The sequence below is a fragment of the Hemicordylus capensis genome, chromosome 4 (genome assembly GCF_027244095.1).
Source record: "Hemicordylus capensis ecotype Gifberg chromosome 4, rHemCap1.1.pri, whole genome shotgun sequence".
In the NCBI taxonomy this organism is placed as follows: Eukaryota; Metazoa; Chordata; class Lepidosauria; order Squamata; family Cordylidae; genus Hemicordylus; species Hemicordylus capensis.
In genome coordinates, this window is record NC_069660.1 from 131,280,472 (window position 1) to 131,304,503 (window position 24,032).

Below are 24,032 nucleotides of genomic sequence, written 5' to 3' on the forward strand. Positions count from 1 at the left end.
AATCGAACTGTAGTTAGTTTTTTATGTCTAAATCCATGCTAGTCAACAAGCCAGCAGTCAAACTACAACTGGACCCTAAGATTTAAAATCGGTTTGTTTGTCCGAACTATGTTCCTGTGTAATGTCTGGAGCCAATTCAGGTTTGTCAAATAAACCCAAGTTAAACTAAACCATGGTTCTGTGACACGTCTGAACTGCACATTTTCTCCTTGGCACATTTCTGCAGATGGCTCCAGTTCACATTGCAAATTAATGTATACCCAGAAACACCTGTGCATATATGGCAAATGTAAATGTGTACATGCTTGCCATATATAGCGTGCATTTCCAACAAGCTCCTTAAAATGAATGAAATTGAGTGCTCATCACCAGAGGCGTATCTAGGGAAAATAGCACCTAGGGCAAGCACTGAAATTGCACCCCTTGTCCAAACATCCGACACCCATCTTTCAGATAACTTTACCATAATATCAGCTGAAAAATACAAGTCAAGCTCTTTAATCTTTTAATATTTCAAAAATAATTTAGAATACTACAAATTTCAGTATGCTGGGGCTCATGAAATACCCAAATACTATGTGGAGGTATACTTGGAAAACTAAAGTCTAATTCTCTACTATGCATTGTAGCATGACTATTACATAAGTTTTAAAAAGAAATGGAGAATTTGACTTTTCCCTATTTACTCTGAAAATAATTAAAAGATATGCAGAGTAAACTGTGTCACTGCTTGGAATATATTCTAGTATTTCAGAAAGACTTAAAATGAGAGAAAGAGAGCAAGACACTCCCAGTGGGCCTTAATACTAAGGATTTCACACTGATTGAAAGACAAACTCACCATTAATAGCCATATTATTAAGACATCACATTTAACTCACTTATAACAAGAAGCAAAGTAAGAGAAAATGAATACAATCCTAGCTCATAAGCTTCAGCTCATTATTCACAAGCCCTGATTCTCTGTACATAGTGCCAAACTGAATATGTGTACAGTGACTTAGGTTATATTAAATTAAAAAAAAAATACCTGTAGCCCCTAAAGGCTGTGGGGTGGGTCTGCAAAGGTTCCTCCTCCCCTCACTGGCCTCTAGGGCTTTGCAGGGACCATTTGAGCATGCGTGGTGGCCATTTATATATATTAAAATGGCCACTGAAAACAAAATGGCCACCATGCATGCTCAAATGGCCTCTGTGAGGCCTGGCATGGCCTAGGGCTTCATAGAGGCCATTTGAGCATGCACAGTGGCCATTCTGTTTTCAGTGGCCTTAAATTTTTTTTTTAAATGGCGCCCCCTTCAAGTGGCGCCCGGGGCATGTGCCCTGCCTGCCCTACCCTAGATACGCCCCTGCTCATCACCCATGCATTCTGGTGTTGAAATAAAGCCTGCCACCCCCACACTGAACTGGAAAGGAGCATGGTTTGAAAATGCAGCTCTAAACAGCATTTGCTTTTTATACTTCTCGAGTTTGCTATTTCAAAGGGAGTTCACAAACTTGATTTATTAAACATTTTTGGCATGCTGCCTTAGAAAGATAATGAGCAACAATAAATGGCAAAACCTCACAAAACAAAGCAGAATTAAGTGGCTGCTGGGAGAGTGCCTTCTTCAGCATGCTCCCCACCACACATTAAGATCATCAAGAGAGATCCATCTCTGGCTGTCACCAGCTCACCTGGTGGCAACTTGGGTTCAGGCCTTCTCTGTTGTTGCTTGTGGACTGTGGAATGAGCGCCCTCTAGATATGCGAGGCTTAAGATCTTTACCAGCTTTTAAAAGAGCCCTAAAAATGCATCTTTTGAACCTGATTTCTAAATTGTTTTAATTTTTAATTGTTTTAATAGGTTGTGGGGTTTTTTCTTTTCTTTTATGTTGTTATTTATGTGAATCACCTAGAGTCATCTGGGTGAGGCGAGATAAACATGTAATAAATTAATTTTTTAAAGACCTTCAGTGTTTATGCTATGTTTGTTTCTTGCCTAAAAGCACCATAGTGTATGCTTGCTGCTTCGTTGGAAGATAAGAGGACTGGAGGAGCAAATTTCTGTCTTTTGCCTCATTCGAGAGAGTGAGAGGTTTTGGGGCAGGACAGAGGGGACATTGCAGCAAGAACAACAGAGGAACCTTTAAAGGCAAAAGATGAGATCTATAAGGGGGAGGAAGTGGCACAGAAAAGAGCAACGGGAGCAGGAAAATCAGAAGACTTTCTGAATCACTGGAATGAAGAGATCACTTTCCAGCAAGAATGACTCTGAGACCAAATATCCTGATGGAGGACAGTTGCAGCAGGCTACGATGGGTGGGAAGAGAGAGACTCAGTCCTTTGAGTATGTAAGTGAGTCAACCAGTACTTGAAGGAAGAAGAAAAGTGTGGTGGTGACTCCCTTCTGAGAAGTACAGAGATGGAGATATCCTGATTGGATCCATTAGCTGCGTAGTGTGGTGTCTACCCAGTGTATGGATCTAGGTTGTGGTGGATAACTTGACAAGACCTGTCAAGCCTAGCAATTGTTATCCCTTCTTGCTCATCCACATGGGATTGTATATTAATGTGGCACAGGTATCAATGCAGCACATATGACTACAAGGCTCTGAGAAGCAAGATGCAGGCTCAGGTAAGGTTCTTGTCAATCCTGTAAAAGGTAAAGGACTATAAATAGAGAGAAGAATACTTCTAAATGCTTCTAAATGTCAGTTGCAGGGGAGTAACAGCAGGAGAGAGGGAATGCCTGTGGGCTTCCCAGAGGCATCTGGTGGGCCACTGTGTGAAACAGGATGCTAGACTAAATAAGCCTTGGGCTTGATCTAGCAGCGCTGTTTTTATGTTCTTATACCTTAATGAAGACTGGGTAAAGTGTATTTGACAGGAACCTGATGAATCTGATCAAGAGGACTTTGAACTAAATTCTGTGGGGGCCCGAGACAAAAGCCCATCAGTAAACACTAAGAGATCTGGGTGCTACAGAAAACTGTTGACATAGTTAAATATTCACTGAGTCATTGGAGCATCATATCCATGGCTTGCAGTGACTACATACTAATGTACAGAGTGTGGGAAATAAACAAGATGAGTTTCAACTAATATTGACAAGTAAATAAAACTTGGTAGGTATAACTGAAATTTGGTGGAATGACTTCCAGGATGGAAATGCAGCAACTGAATACTTGTTCAAACAGAATAAATGCAAAGAAAGGGAGGGTAGGTAGCATTATATGTTGTTGTTGTTTTTTAAGTGTACACCTGCACAGAAATCCAAGAAATTAAATGTGGCAGCCCAGTAGAGATAAAAATCCAGATAAAAATAAATGGAGAAGGAAATAGAAAGAGTTTCTAGGAAACTGGCTTTCCTGAAACAAATTACTGGTGTTTCAAGAATTAGTTGTAATGGGGGACTTCAACTATTCTGATATGTGTTGGGAGACCAACTCCAATAAGCACTGAATCTCCTATCTCTTCTCTCAGAAGAGGGGGATCAGCTATCCTTGACTTGATCCTAGTCAACAAGGAAGAACTGGTCAATGAGGTTGAAATATTGGGAATTTTGATCTTATGGAGAGCTAATGGTGAGTGTAGTGAAATATGTACCTTGGATTTCAGGAAAGTTACTTTAATAACTTCATAGAAATGCTAGGTAAGATTGATTGATTGATTGATTGATTGATTAAGTGCCATCAAGTCGGTGTCAACTCTTAGCGACCACATAGATAGATTCTCTCCAGGTAGGTAAGATTACATGGTTAGATAAACTAAAAGAGAAAGTAACCCAAGATGGGTGGAAGTTCCTGAAACAAGAGTTACCAAAGGTACAGTCACAAATAATTCCCATGAGGAGGGAAAGAGACATCTAAAGAAGCCAATATGGCTGTTAAAAAAATGCACATGCAAAGTGATGAGCTGCAAAACAACAACAACAAAAGACTTCTAAGAAATGGTAGGAAGAAGAGGTCACCAAGGACAAGTACAAATGAGTAGCCTGGACATGTAGGGACAGTGTCAAGAAGCTAAAGCTCAGAAGGGGCTGTGGTTGGTGAGGGATGCTAAGAATAACAAAAGGGGCTTTTCCAAGTATGTTTGAAGTGAGAGGATGATGAAGGAAATATTAAACTTGCTTCTCAGTAAAGGTGGTTAAATATTTACAGGTGGCAGCAAAGAGGAGGCAAAACTGCTTAACTCCTATTCTGCTGGGAACTGGCTGCAACCTCAGAAAAGCAATGTGAATGATGAGGGATCAAGGATTGCAGTTCCAGTTGATGAGTTGGTTTGATGATACTTATCTTAAATCAGTTCAGTTCTGGATTAATTACATCCTAGAGTACTAGAGATCTCACTGGTGCACCCTTGGAGTCTCTGCCTCATCTTTGATAAATCCTGGAGAACAGGCAAGATGCTTTGAGATGAATTTATGTAATCCTGATCATCAAAGAGGGGGAAGCAGGATCCAGGAAACTACAGAATTGTCAGTCTAACTTCAGTACAAGCGAAGATACTAGAACAGATTATAAAGCAGTCAGTCTGTAAGCACCTTGGTAGCAATGCAGTGGTAAGCAGAAGCCACCATGGATTTGCTAAGAATAAATCCTATCAGAATAATTTTATATCTCTTTTTATCATGTTACTGGCTTAGTGGACTGTGGAAATGCTGTGGACATAATTTATCAATTTCAGCAAGGCATTTGATAAAGTTTTTAGGTTAGCAAACTGGTCAGTTATGGATTAATTTTTAACACTATCAGGTGGGTTCACAACTGGTTAAAAACCATATTCAATAGTGCACATCAGTAGGAATGTGCACGAACGGTTCTGTGCTGCTGCTCCAGGCAGCTTTCAGGCCCACATGGAGGCCAGGGGAGTGCCAGAACCAAGCCGCCACTGCATGGGCTGCTCGGGGAGCACCACACCACTGCTCCAGGCACCTTCGTTACTGGTAAGGACCTTCTCATTTACTTTGAAAGATGTGTCTCACCGCCCCCCTGACCGCTCTCTCCCTGACTCCTCTCGTCACCGAGCCCCCAAACTGGATCGAGTTGGCTCTTGTAGAGAAAGGCGCTATCTCAGGTAACCTGGACCAAAGCCATTCAGGGCTTTAAAGGTAATAACCAGCACTTTGTACTTTGCCTGAAAACATATCAACAGCCAGTGCAACTGTTTAAGAACAGGCATAATGCGGACTCTCCAGGATGCCTCAGAGACCAATCTGGCTGCCACCGTCTGTCTGTCAAGTCAGTTTTTATTACCGTCTTTGACCAGTACCAGAACACCTAAAACAACTGTATGGTTTAAACGTATGCGTACTAATGGCATATCTGTACATTGGTTCTAGCTATTAGTGAGCAGAGTATGTTGAACTCGTATTGCAGAACAAAAAAAATTGCAGCTGCATATCTGATTAAGGAATTTGTATCTGTTACGAATTTTTGTGAATTTGACATAAAATTCATCTGATTGTCCTGGAAAGTTTTGTAGAACAGGGTAAATCAAGCTTCACCTAAGACTGAAGAAAAAACACACACCTCAAAAGCACATATGCAACCAACTCAGTCTCATTTGAGTTACAGGGGCAATATCTCAGCTCAATCAGAATTCTACTATATCTACCAGCTAATACTTCTGAGGGGAGGGCATTCATCCGTGCCCTCGAAAAGGCCCATCTATATTTTGGGAAGGTAAAAAGGAATAGATAATTTCCGGGGCGAGTTCTCATCACACCACTAAGCAGGCAGAATGCCCTAGATGTCCTCAACAGGTCATTCTGAAACTCAATATCCCAGATCCTTTGTTTAATAAATTCTTTAGCCGTGTCCAATCCCACAGAGAAGATGGTTTCTGGCAAAAGACTGTAGCTATGGAATTTCCTTATGCTGTTCTCCCACCAACAGTGCCTATCTGATAATAATAAGGGAAGGAGGCCGGAAAGCATTAAGTTGTTTCTTACCCAGGTTATTAATATTAAATATTAGGCTCTGGCCTATATTGAGATAACACTTGATTCCAATCTGAGAGTGGGTTGGAAATACATATAGGGGTCAGAAATAATGCTCTTAAAAACCTGGCTTGGACCCGTTCCAAAAGGATATAATTAGTACAGGATCCTAACTGCACCCCATATAATATTTGGGCATTGACTTTGCCTTAAATACATTGATGGCAGCTGGAATAAACATCCCTCCATGCTGTCTGTGGAATTTGAGAACTGCTGATGCATTTCTCTGTGCCTGAGCTGCAGCATATCTGATTTGGGCGGTCTTCCTCCTTGATTCTTGAAATACCACCCCCAAATATTTAAAACATTCAACCTGCTCTATATTGTGATTGTCAATCCTCCATTTATATCCCCCCCCCCATTTGAAAAGGCCAAGATGTTAGTTTTCTGATAATTGATGTTCAGTTGCTCTTCCTTGCAATAGAGGGCTAAGGCTTTAAGAGTTCTTCTCATCCCCACTTGTGACTGGGACAAAATGACCGCATCATCTGCATTTAAAAATATAGGAAGCCGTCTATCTGCCAACTTCAGAGCATGTATAACTAGACTAGGACTGCTCAACTTTGGCCCTCCTGCAGATGTTGGCCTACATATCCCATAATCCCTGGCTATGGGTCATTGGGTCTGGGGATTATGGTAGTCAAAAAATAGCTGGGAGGCAGGCCTGATCTAGACCCTGCAGGCACTTGATTAGATAATTTACATAGATATTAAACAATGAAGAGGCCAAGATGCAACCCTGCTAGACTCCTCTAGGGGTCCTAATAGAGTTAGATAACTGGGCCTGGCAATTGCATCACACTCTGAGACTTGTGTTTTCATATAATTTGATAATCAGCAGCAAGAGCCTTTTGCCAATCGAGGTGCTACTAATCCTAGGTCATAGGCATACTTTAGAGCAGGGATTCTCAACACTGGGTCCCCAGATGTTATTGGACTTCAACTCCCATAATCCCAACCAAAGGCCACTAGGGCTGGGGATTATGGGAGTTGAAGTCCAATAACTTCTGGGGACCCAACGTTGAGAATTCCTGCTCTAGAGATTGGATCAAACGCTGCTTTGAAATGTACGAATGTCGCAAATAAGGTAGATTTGGGGGTTCTAGTGTATTTTTCAGTTAGGTGTTGTATGACCAAACAGTGATCAATCATTGATTGCCCTGGTCTAAAATCTGCCTGCTTGACCTACAGGAATTGCTCCTGCTCTACCCAGTCTGTGAGTTTCTGATTTAATTGCCTCCCATACATTTTACTAATAATATTAAGCAAACTTATGGGTCTATAATTAGATGAAATATTTCTATTACCCTTCTCTGGCTGCCACATTTTGAACTAACTGACATTTCTGAAAAATGTACAAAGACAGCCCTACATATAGTGCATTGCAGTCGTCCTATCTGGAGGTTACCAGCTGGTGTACCACTGTTTTCAGGTCATTCTTTTCAAGTAACGGGCGGAGTTGTTGAATCAATCACAGCTGGTACAAAGCTCTCCTGGCTACAGCCTCAACCTGAAACACCAGGGTGAGATCCAGGTCCAAGAGCACTCTCAAGCAAAAAACCTGTTTTTTCTGGGGGAGTGTAACCTCATCCAGAACAAAAAGTACTATCTCATCTTGCTGATTACAGCCCCCAACAATGAGCACCTCTGTCTTGCTTGGATTCAGCTTTATTATCCCTCATTATTTTATATTATATTATTTATTATCCCTCATCCAGGTCATTTCAGTAGTCCACTTTGCCTACAGGCAGGCATTTAAGGGGCTAATGCCATTTTCTGATATTGATGATCTCATGAAAGATCCAAAAGGACCAACAGAGTCACACTCCCCCAGTTGATTCCTAATTGGAGATCATCCAACAGGCTGACCAAAGCCGTCTCAACCCATAGCCACCCAGAAGCTACTTTGAAATACATCTAGATAATCTGCTTCTTCCAAGACTATCTGGAGCTGAGATACGCCCCCCCATCACCTTGCCCAACCATGGGAGACTGAAGACAGGCCTATAATTGCCCAATTCTGAGGGATCCAGTGCAGGTTTTTTCAACAGTGGTCTAATAATTGTCTCCTTGAGACAAGGCGGCATCCTACCCTCCCTTAGAGAAGCATTCATGATCTTAACAAGACCCTCTCCAATGACCTCTTTGCTAGATCGTATAAGCCATGTTGGGCAATGATCAAGAGGACAGGTAGTAAGGCTAAGTGTCCCAAGCAGCTTGTCTACGTCCTCAGGAGTCATAAACTGAAATTGATCCAATTTAACCATACAAGAGGAGCTGCTGGACACTTCCACTTTAATCATTTTAAATTGTTAGCTTTCAGTTGAAAATGTTTCCTTTAAATTAGTTTTACCGATAGTCTAGGTTAATGATATATTAAGAACATTTGTGTATTAATAGTATATCAAATTATCTCATTTCACAAGCATTATTTATTTTTGCATTTTGTTGTAGAATGGCATGTTTTTAATGCTCTGCTCTGGGTGCCAACAATGAGGGAGGTTCAGTTGTCATGCACTTGGGACAGGGCCTTCTCTGTTGCTGCCCCCAGACTTTGGAATGCTCTCCCAGTGGTCATTTGCTCCTTGGACTCCATCACAGTTTTTAGAAAGCTTGTTAAATCTTGCCTTTTTTCCAGGCCTTTACAGGATTGTTTTATTGCTGCTTCTGTCTGTTTTTATCGGTGTAGTTTTTATGTTTGTATTTTATATATACTTTAAATCAGATTTGTTTTCATATTTTTAGCTTAATACTTTTAACTGTCATTTTTATTATGTTTTTTAACTTTTGTAAACCGCCTTGGGATTGTTTTTAATGAAAGGCGGTATATAAATTTAACAATCAATCAATCAATCAATCAATCAATCAGTAAGCAGTGCATGATAGAAGATGCTCTCAAATGGTATCTTGCAAAGCACTGAGATTAGCTCTGAAACCTCAGAATTACTATCCTAAGATCCTCCAGGGTGTGCAGGGGATCTTATGGTGCCTACCTCCAGAAACTTCATTTACTCCTATCATTGCTTGATTTTCATCAACAGCAACTCAAAACCTATTTTCAGAATATTGGGTGCCAATGAGTGCTTTTCTCCCAGAGTAAATAGCCAGGGGACCATTGATTTTCAAGACCATGAAGAAGGGAAAAATTAAAGCCCTCCCGCCATGGTCCCAATCTGGAAGGGGCTCCTATTTAGGAAAGAAACAACATATCAACTCCGAAGATGTGCTTAACATAGCATTCAATTTATTTCAAAGACAGTTGTAATGTAGCAATGCTGGCGTAGCTGAAACTTGATGCTGCTCTGTTTTGTCATTTTCTTTTTCAAATGTTCTTATGTCATTATTCTCATTTTATTGTGCTATTTTAACTATGCAGTACATGTTATTTCAAGAACCTTCATAAGGCAGAAAGTGAGACCCGAGTTTTATAGATTCAATTACATTCAGGAGATGAAGCTCAGAAGCTGAGCACGTGCCTTGCATATAAGGTTCTGGGATCAGTCATCCACATCTCCATTTGGTGATGTGAACTATTGTGGTGATTTGGTGAACCAGAGTTTAGTAGAAGAGCATCTGCATTGTATGCAGAAGGTCCCAGGTTCAATTCCTGATGTCCAGGAAGAGATTGGAAATACCCGTCTAAAATGCTGGAGAGCCAATGCCAGTCAGTGTAGACAATACTGCGCTAGATGGACCAATGGTCTGACTTGGTATATGGAAGCTTCTACATAACCTATAAATGAAGTAATGCATATACCTTTTATAGTTTCTTGATGACTGCTTACTCAAGAGGCATGATGTTTATTTTTGGCTCATCTTTGATTAGCTACAAATACATACAAAAACAGAATACACAATGACTTCACCATGATTAACACCCAACCAAGATTTGCATAACCCACATCACGACTGCTCAGTTATATAAATTGGTCTCATTGAGTCAGAAGATCTGACGATGGGAAACCAGACAGCTCTCAGCTTGAATCTCTCTGCAACAAATGCATTTGTATTTGCAGAATTTCCACGATGCACATCAGCTGTAGTACTAGATGACCACAGAATCAATCCAATTCAGAGAATAGTATTATACTGTTGTAGGTTATAGTAAAGTGTGCCATCGAGTTGGTGTTGACTCCTGGCGACCACAGAGCCCTGTGGTTTTTCTTTGGTAGAATACAGGAGGGGTTTACCATTGCCATCTCCTATGCAGTATGAGATGATGCCTTTCTGCATCTTCCTGTATCGCTGCTGCCCGATATAGGTGTTTCCCATAGCCTGGGAAACATACCAGTGGGGATTTGAACCGGCAACCTCATGCTTGCTAGGCAAGTCATTTCCCCTCTGCACCATTAGGTGGCTTGTAGGTTATGGCTACATGACCAACATCTATGTAGGGGGAAAAACATATTTGCATAGTACCAAAATGGGGTAAGTGCCAGGAACGCTTTCCTGGGGAGGGCATTCCAAAAGTGGGCACCTTAGCTGAGAAGGCCTCCTCCCTGTTAACCACCCACTAACCACTGAAGACAGGATCAGCTGGAAGAGGGCCTCCAAAGATTACCAGAGTGGAGAGCAGAATCACTGCATAAAGAGACACATAGAAAGCTGTCTCATACCATGTCAGACCTTTGGTTTCTTCTATGTCAGTTTTGTCTGTTGACTGGCTATGGCCCCATATGGTCGTGTGTGTGTGTGTGTGTGTGTGTGTGTGTGTGTGTGTGTGTGTGTGGTGGCGGCTTAGTGTACAATCCTCATGTACAATCTCTGCTAGCTCTGCAGACTAGACAACAGTCTTAGACCATAAATATCCTGATTCAAGGTCTGGAGACCAACAGTCTGCAACCCTGACAAGTGTAGAGGTTAGCACTATCACTACACTGATGATTTTCAGGAGAATTATAAAGTACACCTGTCAAGCTTTTGGTTGGTTTCTGTAGCTGTAGCTCAGTAATAACAACACTTGCTTGCACACAGCAGGCCCCAAGTTCAGTCCCTGGCATCTTTATCGAGGGCAGAAAAGGACCCCTCTCTGAAATCCAGAAGAGCCCTGGCAACTTATTATGTTCACATCTTCATGCTGTCCCATCATGTTCAATGGGATAGACTTGCTTCCAACTGTGTGTAGGATTACAGTTTTAGTTTAGCTACAATATAGAAACTGCTTCTCCCCCACCCACAGGAATTATGTAGCATAGGACCTCAGACTTTCTATTAACTGAGCAATGTGCAAAAGCTTCTAAAAAATGCACTATATATGCAATAAGAATAAAATATTTATCCAATGGCATCAGAACAACCTTGGAGGTATGGGAGAGAACAAATTTTATGCATGTGTATATACATGCACAGAAAAAGAAGTGGGGGGAGAAGCAGGCAGGCAGGCGGGGAAGAGGCAGGTAGGTGGGGGAGGGGGGAGAGAGAGCTTTTGTGTGTGCGTGTGCGAGAGAGAGGCACAGATTAGATGATGCAAGATCTGAAGGGGGGGGGAATTGGTTATTGTGTTCAAACTCTACCTTCAATAGAATTTTTGGAACACAGTATCATGAGTTTCTGGGTAATTTACCTATTCCTGTAAGGATAATAGCACCAAGAAATTGGAAGAACAAATTTGCTCAAAAGTGTAAGAATTGAGAAGGTATTCATCTTGCTTCTGATTAATAAAGTAACTTGTTTTTGATGGTTATGGGAGCATAGAATCACTACAACTACCACTGTTGAAAGAGTACCATCATTTCATTCAGTTCTGGAACAGAACTAGTCACAAGAATGAAAACTTCTTCATATGAAACTTTTTAGCTACAAAACGGGAATTTCATTTCACTAGAAACTATACATCAGATATTTTATGATAGATATGGAACTATATTATGAGAAAAACAGGTTGCTCACCTGTAGCTGATGATCTGGTAGTGATCCATTGTATTCATAAGGAATGGGGGTTCTGCGCCTGCACAAGGATCTCGTGGGTAGTTTGACTAGGTCTTCGTGACGCCCACTCTGCCTCATATGTGCTCAGTGCTTCCTTTGTGACTGGCAGTTGGAGGCACCATTTGCTCAGTTTCTTGCAGACCGCCATCTTCAATGATCATGCAGTGATATTTTTAAGGGAAGTTAAAAAAAGAAAAAAGGAAAACTACTGTCGCAGGGTGGCCTGAGAGGGTCTTATGAATACAATGATCACTGCCAGATCATCAGTTACAGGTGAGCAACCTGTTTATCTGGATTGTGATCCATTGCATTCATAAGGAATAGGTGATTAGCCAGCTTCCAAGCAAGGTGGTGGGCACAGTAGCCCTAGAAGCCTTAAGGCAACACCCATTTCAAAACACTTCTCCCAAACCGCACCTGCTCAGGAGACCACAGGTCAATAGCATAGTGCTTAATGAAAAGCTGCTGGGAAGACCATGTTGCAGCTGCACAGATATCAGCCATACATATTCCTGACAGATGTGCTGCAGAGGACGCATATGGTCTTGTTGAATGCGATCATATGGTGTGTGGCGGACCTATGCCTTGCTGCCAATACACTTGAACTATTAACTCCACCAACCAATGTGCAAGTCGTCACGCCCTGCCTTGACAGGCCAAAAAATCCTTTTTTGACCTTCTAATGTCCTTGTTCTTTTTTAAAGCAATACAGCAAAGAATGTCAGACGTCTAACGAATTCAGCACTTTCTCCTATGGCGACTGCGGACTTTGGAGAAAGGTAGGCAATGTAATAACTTGGTTTAAATTAAACTCCATCACAATCTTGGGTCAGAACTGTGGATCCAAATGCATCACCACCTTGTGAGGATAGAATTGTGTGTATGGAATGCCCATCCGCATTGCTGTGAGCTCACTCGCCCATCTCGCAGTAGTTATAGCTATAAGGAACACCATCTTCAGTGTAACCAGACAGAGCAAAGCTTCATGCAAAGGCTCAGAGGGGTGCTCAGTAAGTGCTGGCAACACTAAGGACAAGCTCCATTGCTTCATAGGCGACTGTACTGGTGGACATATAATTATTTACGCCCTTCAGAAAATTCTTACAGTCCGGATGGGAAAAAACAGTGGTGCCATCCCAACTGCCATGCATCGAAGAGACAGGTGCCAGACGCACCTTGAGAGACACCTTTGCTAAACCATTGAGCTTTAAAGGTCATGTATAGCAAAACCTGCTGCAGCATGGCCCTACCAGGACGGAAAACCTGCGATTGTGCATATTCCTTGAACCTCTTCCACTTGCTTCCATACTTTTTCCTGGTAATCGGCTTCCTATTGTTAATTAGTATCTTTTTAAGAAGCTGACTCTCCATGCTGTCATCTATAGAGTCCTTACATCTGGATGCTGCACCGTCCCACCGCCCCGAAATAAAAGATCAGGCCTTAGAGGGAACCTGTGGAAAGTCCCTCTCAACAGTTTGAGAAGCGGTGCAAATCAGGGCTGTTGAGAACACAATGTCACTCGTATGCCTGATGTGTTGTCCCTCATTATCTGTGCCAGTATACGGTTTAGAAGTGGCTGAGGCAGAAACAGGTAAAAGAACCCCGTTCCACACATGTTGGAACACATCTCCCAGGGATCTCCAGCCGATACCAGCACGTGAGCAGTATCTCAGACATTTTCTGTTGGTAGCAGTTGCAAACAAGTCCACAGTCAGCTGCCCCCATAAATTCAACACCCAGCTCAGATAGATGTTGTTGAACTCCCATTTGTGGTGCTTCTACTGCTGCATGGAGCGGATGCAGCCACATCTGCAGTGGTTGCATCCGCAGATGCATGCAACGTACGGTAGCATTGCAAGAAGCCATTAACCCTATCAGCCATTGCAAACGGAATGCTGGTTGTATTGGAGTTCTGTTGAAAAGACAAATCAGGTGTCTGATTTGCCGATATTCTACAGGCAAGAATGCTCTTTTTAATTGTACATCCAGAAATGCCCCTATATAACTTCTGCATTTTTGTGGTTCCAGGTCTTCTTCCAGTTGACGTTGATGCTCAGATCCTGTAGCAGTTCTAGCACATAGTGGATCTGCAAAAGTAACTTTTCTTTGTTGTCTCCCACCAGAAGCCAGTCATCCAAACATGGGTAACCACAATGCCTTCTGTCCTCAAGTGTGCCACCACTTCAGCCATGACTTTTGTGAACACATGCGGGGCTGTTGATAATCCAAAGGGTAGGACAGCATATTGGTACACTGCATCTCCCACAATAAATCGCAGATATTTGTGATGACTCTGTTGTATTACTATGTGGAAATATGTGTCCTTCAAGTCTAACATCGCTGCCCACTCCTCCTTGCACAAGAGAGGCAGAATTCCTTGCAACATCGTCATTCTGAACTTGCGCGCACACACAGGCCAATTGAGACCTTGAAGGTCCATTATTGCCCGAACCCCCCCCCTTTGGGATTTAAAAGTAACGGGAGTAAAATCCAGACATCCTCTCTGTCCACTGCACTGGGACAAATCGCCCTTTTCTCCAACAGCACCTGCACTTCCAGCAATATAGGAGCTGCTCTTGTGTATTTTATCCCTGAGAACGGAGGCATAGTTTTGAACACTAAAGCATAACCAGTCTTGATAATTCTGAGAACCCACCAGTCTGATGTCACCATACTGGGGCATGACTTGCCAGTTTGATGGAAATGTTGGCAACTACAAACACAACACACACACAAATATTTATATACCGCTTTTCAACAAAAGTTTCCAAAGCAGTTTACATAGAGAAATAATAAATAAATAGGATGGATCCCTGTCCCCAAAGGGCTCACAATCTAAAAAGAAGTTATAAGATAGATAACAGCAACACAGTCACTGGAGGTACAAAGCAGATATGTGCTTTGGCAGATGGATGTTGGTCTGATTGTGGTGGGCAGTGGAGCAGATCAAAGAGACTGCTTGGTCTGGTCTATAGCTGGACTATTGTTCTGGCCCTTAGGCCGCTGTCCAAAACCCTTATTTCTTTGATATGGCTGGTATTGATGCCTGAAATCCTTTCGCTCATGTTGCTTAAAAGGGGCACGTTGTCTCCCACATGGGCAGTAACGGGACATTGCAGAAGATGCAGAGGCTGTTGCCATGAACGTCTTTGTTGTATACTTTGATTTATTTTTTTTAAGGACTCCTTTGTGGAATCTGTGCTTTCACTAAATAAGCCCTTTCTGTCATAAGCCAAGTTCTCTATGCGGTTGTGCATGTCTTGTTGAAGGTTCGTGGATCTCAGCCATGCATGATGGCGTATGGTTACGGCTGTCGCCATGGCTCGAGATTCAGTCTCAGCTAAATGTTTGAAGGTGCTGAGCTGTTGCCTAGTGACAGCAGTGTTTTTTTCATATACTTGTGTGAATCTGTCCTGAAATTCCTCAGAAATCAACGAAGTTGAGTCCTGTAGCAAAAAGTCGCATAAATAATGATTGTATCTGGCCAAGTAGGCTGCATAGTTAGCCATTCTTATAACCAAACTGGAGATGGACTAGATCTTCCTTCCCATAACATCCATTTTCCTTCCTTCCTTCTCAGAAGACATAGTGTGATGGTGGTCAGATTTTGACATGGATGGGCAATCAATTACCAAGGAGTTTGGCACTGGGTGATGCAAAAGGTACGTGTTGTCTTCTTCCTGCATTCTATATAAGCCTCCTAGGCATTTAGACATAGGTGTGGGGGTTTGCAGTGCTTCCCAAGCAGACTGCACTGTTTTGATTTTCACAGGAAGCACTGGGTGTGCAACAGGATGGGAAGTTTTGGCAGCCGTCAGCGTGTGGTAAACCGGGTCCTTTAAATCAGTCTCTTGTTGTTTAATGTCTAGGCCCAAAGCCTCTGTCATTTCTCTATTCTGTGCATGATATACCTTTAACTCCTCTGAAGGGGAGATTGAAGTCTTTGGAGGCACATCCAAGGGTGGATCTGAGGGATGGCTAGTCTCATCCGAATCAGTGCTGGTGGAATCAGACTAATAACCATCGCCTCCAACCTTCAATGAAGGTGCTACTGGAGATGCTGTTTTCTTTTTCTTCTTCGGCACCATAGGCCGAACAGGAGATTGTTGAGGTGACAAAATGGGACCCAGTGGAATCTCCCATGGCCTGGGAGCAGGAGTACTCTGATTGGGGTGATCAGGTGCAACAGCTTGCATCTGGAGGGCAGTCGACACAGTAGTAGCAGTAAGATGTGGTACCTGTTTTTCTGGGATAACCAACAGAGAATGCTGCAAAATCCACTGTGCTTTCCACAGTTAATATTCAGCATAGTCATCTGGCAATGCAGAAGTAGAGAGGAGAGCTGGTCTTGTGGTAGCAAGCATGACTTGTCCCCATAGCTAAGCAGGGTCTGCCCTGGTTGCATATGAATGGGAGACACTGCAAGATATTCCCCTCAGGGGATGAAGCCGCTCTGGGAAGAGCAGAAGGTTTCAAGTTCCCTCCCTGGCTTCTCCAAGATAGGGCTGAGAGAGATTCCTGCCTGCAAACTTGGAGAAGCCGCTACCAGTCTGTGAAGACAATACTGAGCAAGATAGACCAATGGTCTGACTCAGTATATGGCAGTTTTCTATGTTCCTAAGTATGGCGAAAACCACAAGAATGTGTAATTTCCCTATGACCCTGGTGGCTATGCACTCCCTGCTGCTAGAGTCCCTATGAGCTCACATACTGAATAGGCGACTTCCATGATAAAGATGGCAAAGTATCAAAAGGCTGCAGCTGACCCTGATGACCGTGAAAATAACTGAAAAGACCTTGGTACCACAGGGTCTTGAGCATGCAAAGGTGACATCAGACGCACAGGCACTGCAGTCCTTGTCATAGCAATACGCAGGGGCAACATGACGATGTTTTAGGAACTGACATTGGAATTTCCTCGACATCTTGTTCAATGTCAAGGCCACTGCTTAAAAAGCCTTGAAAGGTTGACCCAGAGGGGGGTGCTGTTAGAAGAATCCAGCACAGCCAGTAAAGTATTAGCTGTATTTTGATCCAAAGTGGCATCATCATCATGTCCTGCTGTAAAGTCAGCGTAGTCCTCACTATCCACATGATGTTGCTGTTGTGTTGGTGTCGAAGGGGACTGCACTGGCGTTTGTGCAGGAGAGAGTTGAAGAAACCTTCAAGGTGGCACTGCAGCAAAAGGCGAGTGCAGTAATGCTGTTGACATCATGTTTGGTATCAAAAGCACAGTCAATATCGATGTCGACATCGAGCCCGAAAAATGAGAGTCCCGCTCCATCAACAAAGTAGTTGAGATCGTGGATGATGCTGGCAGGAAGGTTTTCGATGTTGACATCAAAGGTTTTTCTCTTCTCGTTGACAGTCCAGACACCAATGTCAAAGGCAGGCTATAGCTTTGTAGCGTAGTTGGAGAAGGCATGTTGTCCTTCAATTTTGACTTTCTTTGATGTTTTTTACATGGTGGAGAATCCTTCTCCTCATTCGAGGAGTGTCTCCTTTTTTCATCCTTATGGCGATTAGCCGGTTTGGGGACTTCCTTTGGCTGTTTGAACTCTGGCTCTGTTCTCTCTGCAGCGGATTTAGACTGCATCTCAGCAGATCCCTGCACACTCGATGCTGAGCCCGGCAACGCACCCGCTCTCGATACCGATGTTGAGGGGAAATTTGGCCTCAGTGTCGGTGGACGGAGCACCTCGTCATATAGCACTGCACATAAATGCACCCAATTTTTTTTTGAGGGGGGGACGACATATTTTGCATGCTGCTGGGTTGTGCTGCTCCCTTGAGCACAGGAGGCATGAATCATGGTAGTTCATTGAAAACAATTTAGCCTGGCTAAATGCTGGAATGTTTTAGTCTCCATCGCTGATAAAGGCGTGCCCCAAGGCTTCACTAAACAACACTGTAACTAGTCCGTTAAACATTAGAATAGTCAAAAAACAGTCCAAGCCCAATAGGGATAAATATATAATTTCTTATTTTTCTCTCAAATGAATCTAGATGAACCGAGGAGCCAGCAATGAGGTGCTGATGCATTGGCGGTCAAATAGAAACTGAGAAAATGGCTCCCCAAACTGCCAGTTACAATGGAAGCACTGAGCATGTGCAAGCCAGAGTGAGCATCACGAGAAGCTAGTCAAACTACCTACGAGGTCCCTGTACAGGTGCAGAGCCCCATTCTTTATGAATAAAACGGATCACGATCCAGATCACCGAAATACAACAATACACTTAATAATGTTTGTTTTATCTTTGGCAATTATATAATGTATACTAACTGGGGAAAAGAACACAGCAAATTATATTGAAGCAGTTGCTTTTGTGGTCTAACCAAGGGGTTTCTAACAGGGGTATTAGTACCCGTAGGGGTATTCAGGTCCCTCCTGCCTCCCCATGCTGCACCCACACTATTTGTTCCCCATCTGAGGATAAACAGCTTGAAACCAACACATCCTCAGAAATGCATCCATGGCAGAAGGGGAGGGAGAGGGCGAGAACCCTCCTCCTCTGCTCCTGATTTGCTGGCTATGTGCTGAAGCTCAGCATACCCCTCTCCAAAGCCTGACAGGCTTCAGAAATTTAGCGCTGAGTATTCCCATTGGGGAAATGCTTGACTAACAAGCAGAAGGTTGCCGGTTCAAATCCCCACTGGTACTATATTGGGCAGCAGTGATATAGGAAGATACTGAAAGGCATCATTTCATACTGTGTGGGAGGAGGCAATGGTAAACCCCTCCTGTATTCTACCAAAGAAAACCATAGGGCTCCGTGGGCGCCAGGAGTCGACACCAACTTGACGGCACACTTTACTTTACTCCCATTGAGTAGGCCCGCTAATTTCAATCCATATATGAGTGAATGTGAGCCAGTGACTCTAGTAGCCTGTCTAAGAGTGAGTGAGTGAGTGAGTGAGTGAGTGTGTGTGTGTGTGTGTGTGTGTGTGTGTGTGTGTGTGTGAGAGAGAGAGAGAGAGAGAGAGAGAGAGAGAGAGAGAGAGAGAGAGAGAGAGGCACACACAGGCTACTCCAGGCACTGGTTCATATCCACACTAAGTTACTTATAAGTAGTCTTATTGAAATGAATGGGGAAAGTTTACTTGTCCTACAAATTTCAATGGGAGTATGTACTCATAAGTAACTGAAGTCTGGAAGTAAACCAGTTTCTGGAGTAGCCCGTCTCACAACTGCAACATTTAAAAGAGAATTTGCAACAGTAGGTGTACACATTAAAGAGGCTTGGAAACATCTGGTCTAACCTCTGGTGACACAAAAATTAAGTTGTTTATAATTGACTTTTTATTCATTAGCATTTTTATCTCTACATTTCAAAAATATAGTACATTTTTCTAATAACTGAGCTAGTAACAAAATACATGTCAAATTTTATAGAGGTAGAATTACCTTTCCTATCATATACAGACATTTTATGTACATTACAAAAAATATTGCATTTAATGATTAAAACAGCTGCAATCAAGAATGTAACCATCATAATTAAGACAATTTCCCTTCAAAATAATGTACAGCATTTTTCTCAGCACTAATTATCCTTGTTTGACATGAAACCAATAAAACACAGCATATACTTAGTTTAACATCGATGGTTGAGATTTCTTCAAACTACAGATTGTATCCTAAGTAGTACAAGCTCAATGGCACTTGTGCAAGTCATTTACCCTGTCCCTTCCTCCCAAGAGAAGCTCCTAAGCCTCCTCAAAAGCCACTCTTGGAGGCCAGGAGACCTCAGAAAATGAGTGCAGGAGATTTGTGATTAGCAGCATGGGGGGCTGTAGTGGGGAAGGGGGGCATCCTAGAAACCTCATGGAGGGACATTCTGCAAGCAGAGTTCTGCTCACAAGTGCTTGTGCTGCGTTTGCAGGAATTCCCCTTCCTACTACAGCTCAAGATTATACTGTTCAAGGATCCCCTGACCATCAGTAGTGGCTTTTGAGGGAGGGGCAGGGAAGAGCCACTGGACTCACACTACATAGGATACAACCCAACAGAAATGATAACATTAAGCTTTCACCATTATTGCTTTCCAATTGTCACTGATCATTAGTACTGCAAGTGGAGAATATGGAAATGGCAATTATTTTAGAAATATTTTTGAACGATTCTGCTGAAGAAATACATATTTTCCCAACATTGTCTGAAATACTTCAGTGATGACAATTGAGGACTAAACACATTAAGGTGGCATTAGTCACTGGCAATAGCATTTGGGAGTATAATAAGCAGTACAGAATGGCTGGATGTCCAGTAAATATAGTGTACCATTAAGGAGAATAGTCTACTGCTTTATTAGTGCACCAGCAATCCAGAACGAAGATACAGGAGTTTCTGCATGTCTACGTTTGGGGTAACAAAAAAAGTCAGGTTGCTTACCTGTAAAGGTAGTTCTTCTAGTGGTCCTGTTGTCCAATCACACTATGGATGCTCAGCGCCTGCACAGACATCCGTTCGTGTGACTGGACAACAGGACCACTATGAAGAACCTTTCATTTTAGCAATGAAAGGTCAAATGACTAAGAGGACATGCAATTCTTATTAATTCAGGGTACATAAGCTTTTCCTTACTGTGAACAAGTTATTTCTTTACCAGGCATATTTCATTCTGAAACAGTACAAATTTTAGAACCGAGGCTGAAACAGAAATAAAAACTATACAGAAAGTAAGGCTGTAATTTTTTTAACAACAACAACAAATTGTTGGATTTAACAACGCAAAAAATTTAAAATTCCTCTCCCTTTCTGTAGAAAAGACACTGTGGATGTTAAAAAAAGGCCTACTTTATGGACATTCTAAATCCCTTTCAAAGTGTCAATTTCAATATCGGTATTTAAAAGCAAACAGTGAGACTGATTAGCTTGTTTTCCCACAAGCTAAAGTAAAGTACTTTAGACTGAAACCACGGTGATGGTCACACAAAATGAAACCAAATTCTATTCTTAATGGCTGGAATCCAGGTGTGCACAAGGGTACACCCACGGACTCTTCAGCAACCCCATTCTGGTAGCAACCTCTTCTACTCTGTGAATTGGGAGATCCTCTAGAGTGGCACCTCCATGAGAGACTGGCGTCTGAAGGAAATCAGCTGCAACCATCTCCTCGATGTGTTCACAAAAGTGGTCTGCACTCACAGGCTACTCTGCATCCTGGCTAATATAGTTGCACTGTAAAATGTTCTAATATATTTAAAAATATGTTTGGTAAAAAAAGTGAAGCCCAAACCAAAATATAACCTACTTTTTACACAATTGTATTATATATATATGTACCCCCACATAGCTTACCAAAATATTTTACTTGATACATGTACATTTTAATACTGTATCCAGAACTGTAATTACAAATGTACTGCTAAAATTTTGTAAGAAATTTTCTTATTAAAATCTTAATTCTTTACACAAAATTGAAATATTCAGAGTAACTTCAGTGCATCTGTAGTAGTCACTAATTGAAGTCTCTGGTTATTCAAATACTTAGTGTTCTTAAAGTTCTAATCATGTATGAAGAGGTCTCCTTCCCCGTAGGTTCTTTCCCTCAATATTGCTTCTCCGTGAAGAAAATGGATTTTTAAGAGCTGTCCAGCTTTCACCGAAGCAACAAGGCTTTAGTACTGAACATATTCAGACTGAAGGGACTGTACAGATGAGAAACAGAAACTAGTGTTAAGATTCAATAAGAGGTGCATTAACCTTCAAGCAACATAAATGGTCTTCCAAACCAAAAGTCTTGAGTAAAAAGCTGAGTAAAAGATCCAAGACTGAGTATGGCTCAATAACAACAAATTTTTATTTATATATATATATATATATATATGTGTGTGTGTGTGTGTGTGTGTCTCTCTCTCTCTCTATATATATAAATAAAAATATAAATATAAAAATAAAAAACACAGAAGCAGAAAAGTTGTGTTTCTCAAACTTCCAACAGCAACCGTACACTTCTCCCCTCCCATAGGCTTAAATTTTTTAGAGAAAAATGATGGGGACACTCAAACTCAGGATTATCCAGTAAAACCGACTGGCAAGAGATCTAGGACAGACAGCAGAAAGTACTTCTTCACACAGCACGGAAAAGCTCCTTCCAGGTATGTTAGGAGAGCTGTGTTCATGGAAGGGCTCTTTGCTTGTGCACAACTCTCCCTCCCTTCACAGAAGGAGTTTCTGCGAGTACAGTTGTGTGTTTGGAGCCAATTCAATATTTATAGAAATTGTTGCCTCAAGATGTGGTGAAAGCCAATAATTCAGATGGCTTTAAACAGGAACTAGACAAATGCACAGCAGCTAAGACTATAACCTATTATTTGTCATGGCAACTTATACAGAACCTCCAGGTTCAGAGAACATACATCTCTGAGTACCAGTGAACTGAGCAACAGTGGGAGAGGGCTATTGTCTGCAGGCTCTTCTTGCGAACTTCCCCTGAGGCAACTGATTGGCCACTGTGGGGAAGCAAGATGCTAGAAGGGCCTTTGGTCTGATCTAGCAAGTCTTCACTCTTACTTCACTCTTGCAACAAAGAAAAGTTTATGTTTACAGTGTGAAACAGTGAGAATTTCCTGCTGCATCTCATTCTATCAGAAATGCTCTAATTGTACACAGTGCTGAGACATGTTACCAGAGGAGGCTGTTTGGGAGACTACTTCAGGTTCATGGGAGGTTTTTTAAAATTAAGACTGGGCAACTATTGAAGCAGCAGCACTCTGCTAACCCTCTGGGTGTGGGTATTTTGTAAAAAAAAAAAAGATTTGAATTTTTTGTAGCATACTTATGTTCCCACATGGCTCACCACTGTGCCCCCAATATAGAGTTTGTCAATTACTGCAGCAAAACCTTCTGTGTCATAATACATTTAAAAATACAGCTTAAAACTGCGAGGAAGTGAATATCAGGATAGCCTTATTGAAAAACAGATTTTTTTTTGTAGCTGACAATTGTTCAAAGAAAAATTGGCTGTTCTATGATTTGTCACACTTTAATAATCATTACTAATTAAGAATCCTAGCTGCTTTTTGTATTAAGTGCTTTAAAACAAAAGAACACAGTCCTAACCATCACTAGAACTCATCTCAATGACATTAAGTTGCAATTGCAGATATTCTAGCTTAATTGCATTCAATTTAGCTTCAACAATGAAAAGTACTCTAGTACAGATTCCGTTCAGAAAGTGAGCAAAGTATGGTTAATTTGTGTGGAATGAATCAGACAGCAGCACATTTCATACTATACTGAAATACTTTAGATAGACATTTTCCAAAGAGGAAGAAGAAGTGCAAATGAATATGTACAGTTAATGTAAGCAGTTGAGGAGGAAAGTTAGTAGAGTTAAAAGCAAGCCATGATAACCCTATTCCATAGTTTATATCTGTTTAACTAGTACTTGTACTGAAGAGCCCTCCAAACATATACTTTGTCTTATTACAAAAAAAAAAAATCTATTTCAATTACAACTTTTGAAGTCCTGTTCATTCTTGTAGCTGATACAATGAAATCAAATCCAATATATACAATACCTCTGATAGTAGACCTAAAGCTGAATCACACTTACTTGGCAGTGAGTCAATGGGAGCTAGAAGAAATCCTTCACATCCACACACCAGCTAAGACATGCAACACTAGAAGACTGCATTCAGTTGAAAAGCTTTTCTCCAGCCCGCAAGGAGGAAATGTTTACAATGGCATGACATCTACTGCAGCATAGCCTCAACTGCAAGTCTAAACCAAAATTCGTGGCACCTCATTGCTTTCCTACTTCTATCACCAGTGTACTTTGAGCCATACTTCTATCAATATTGCCTTTTTATAATTAAGCAGAGCAGTTACATTCTCTGTAGTTTGACTGGAACTTGTTCTTACTGAGTCAAACTTAACAGTAAAATCCCCTACAGGGATGGTTTACTATGCAAGCCCCAATTGTTTTCTCCACTTGATCATATTTGCGCATTTACAGCTATGCAGTGAAACACTGTGTTTCCACATACCACATCGTTCAGTGGTGATCACAGCAGCTAGGAAACTGTGGAAGTGGCTCTCCAAACTATTCTTACTGTTCCCCACCTGACTATGTTGCCACGTAAACCATCATGTGAAGAAAATGAGTGGGGTT

The 24,032-nt window shown here is 41.8% G+C and overlaps 1 protein-coding gene across 7 annotated transcripts in view; it reads right to left on the reverse strand.

Annotated features, from left to right (window-relative positions):
* Positions 1 to 24,032, reverse strand: part of CDC14A (cell division cycle 14A) — a 185,554-nt gene that overhangs the window by 60,318 nt on the left and 101,204 nt on the right. For 3 of the 7 annotated variants that reach the window (XM_053251101.1, XM_053251103.1, XM_053251104.1), the window contains one exon: positions 19,191 to 21,564. The exons of 3 other annotated variants lie outside the window; for them this stretch is intronic. In XM_053251101.1, the coding sequence (XP_053107076.1) occupies positions 21,535 to 21,564 (30 nt within the window). In that variant the 3' untranslated portion in view covers positions 19,191 to 21,534. Of the gene's footprint in view, positions 1 to 9,740; positions 9,810 to 19,190; positions 21,565 to 24,032 lie in introns of those variants that run through there. One more of the 7 variants, XR_008307409.1, reaches the window with a different exon arrangement.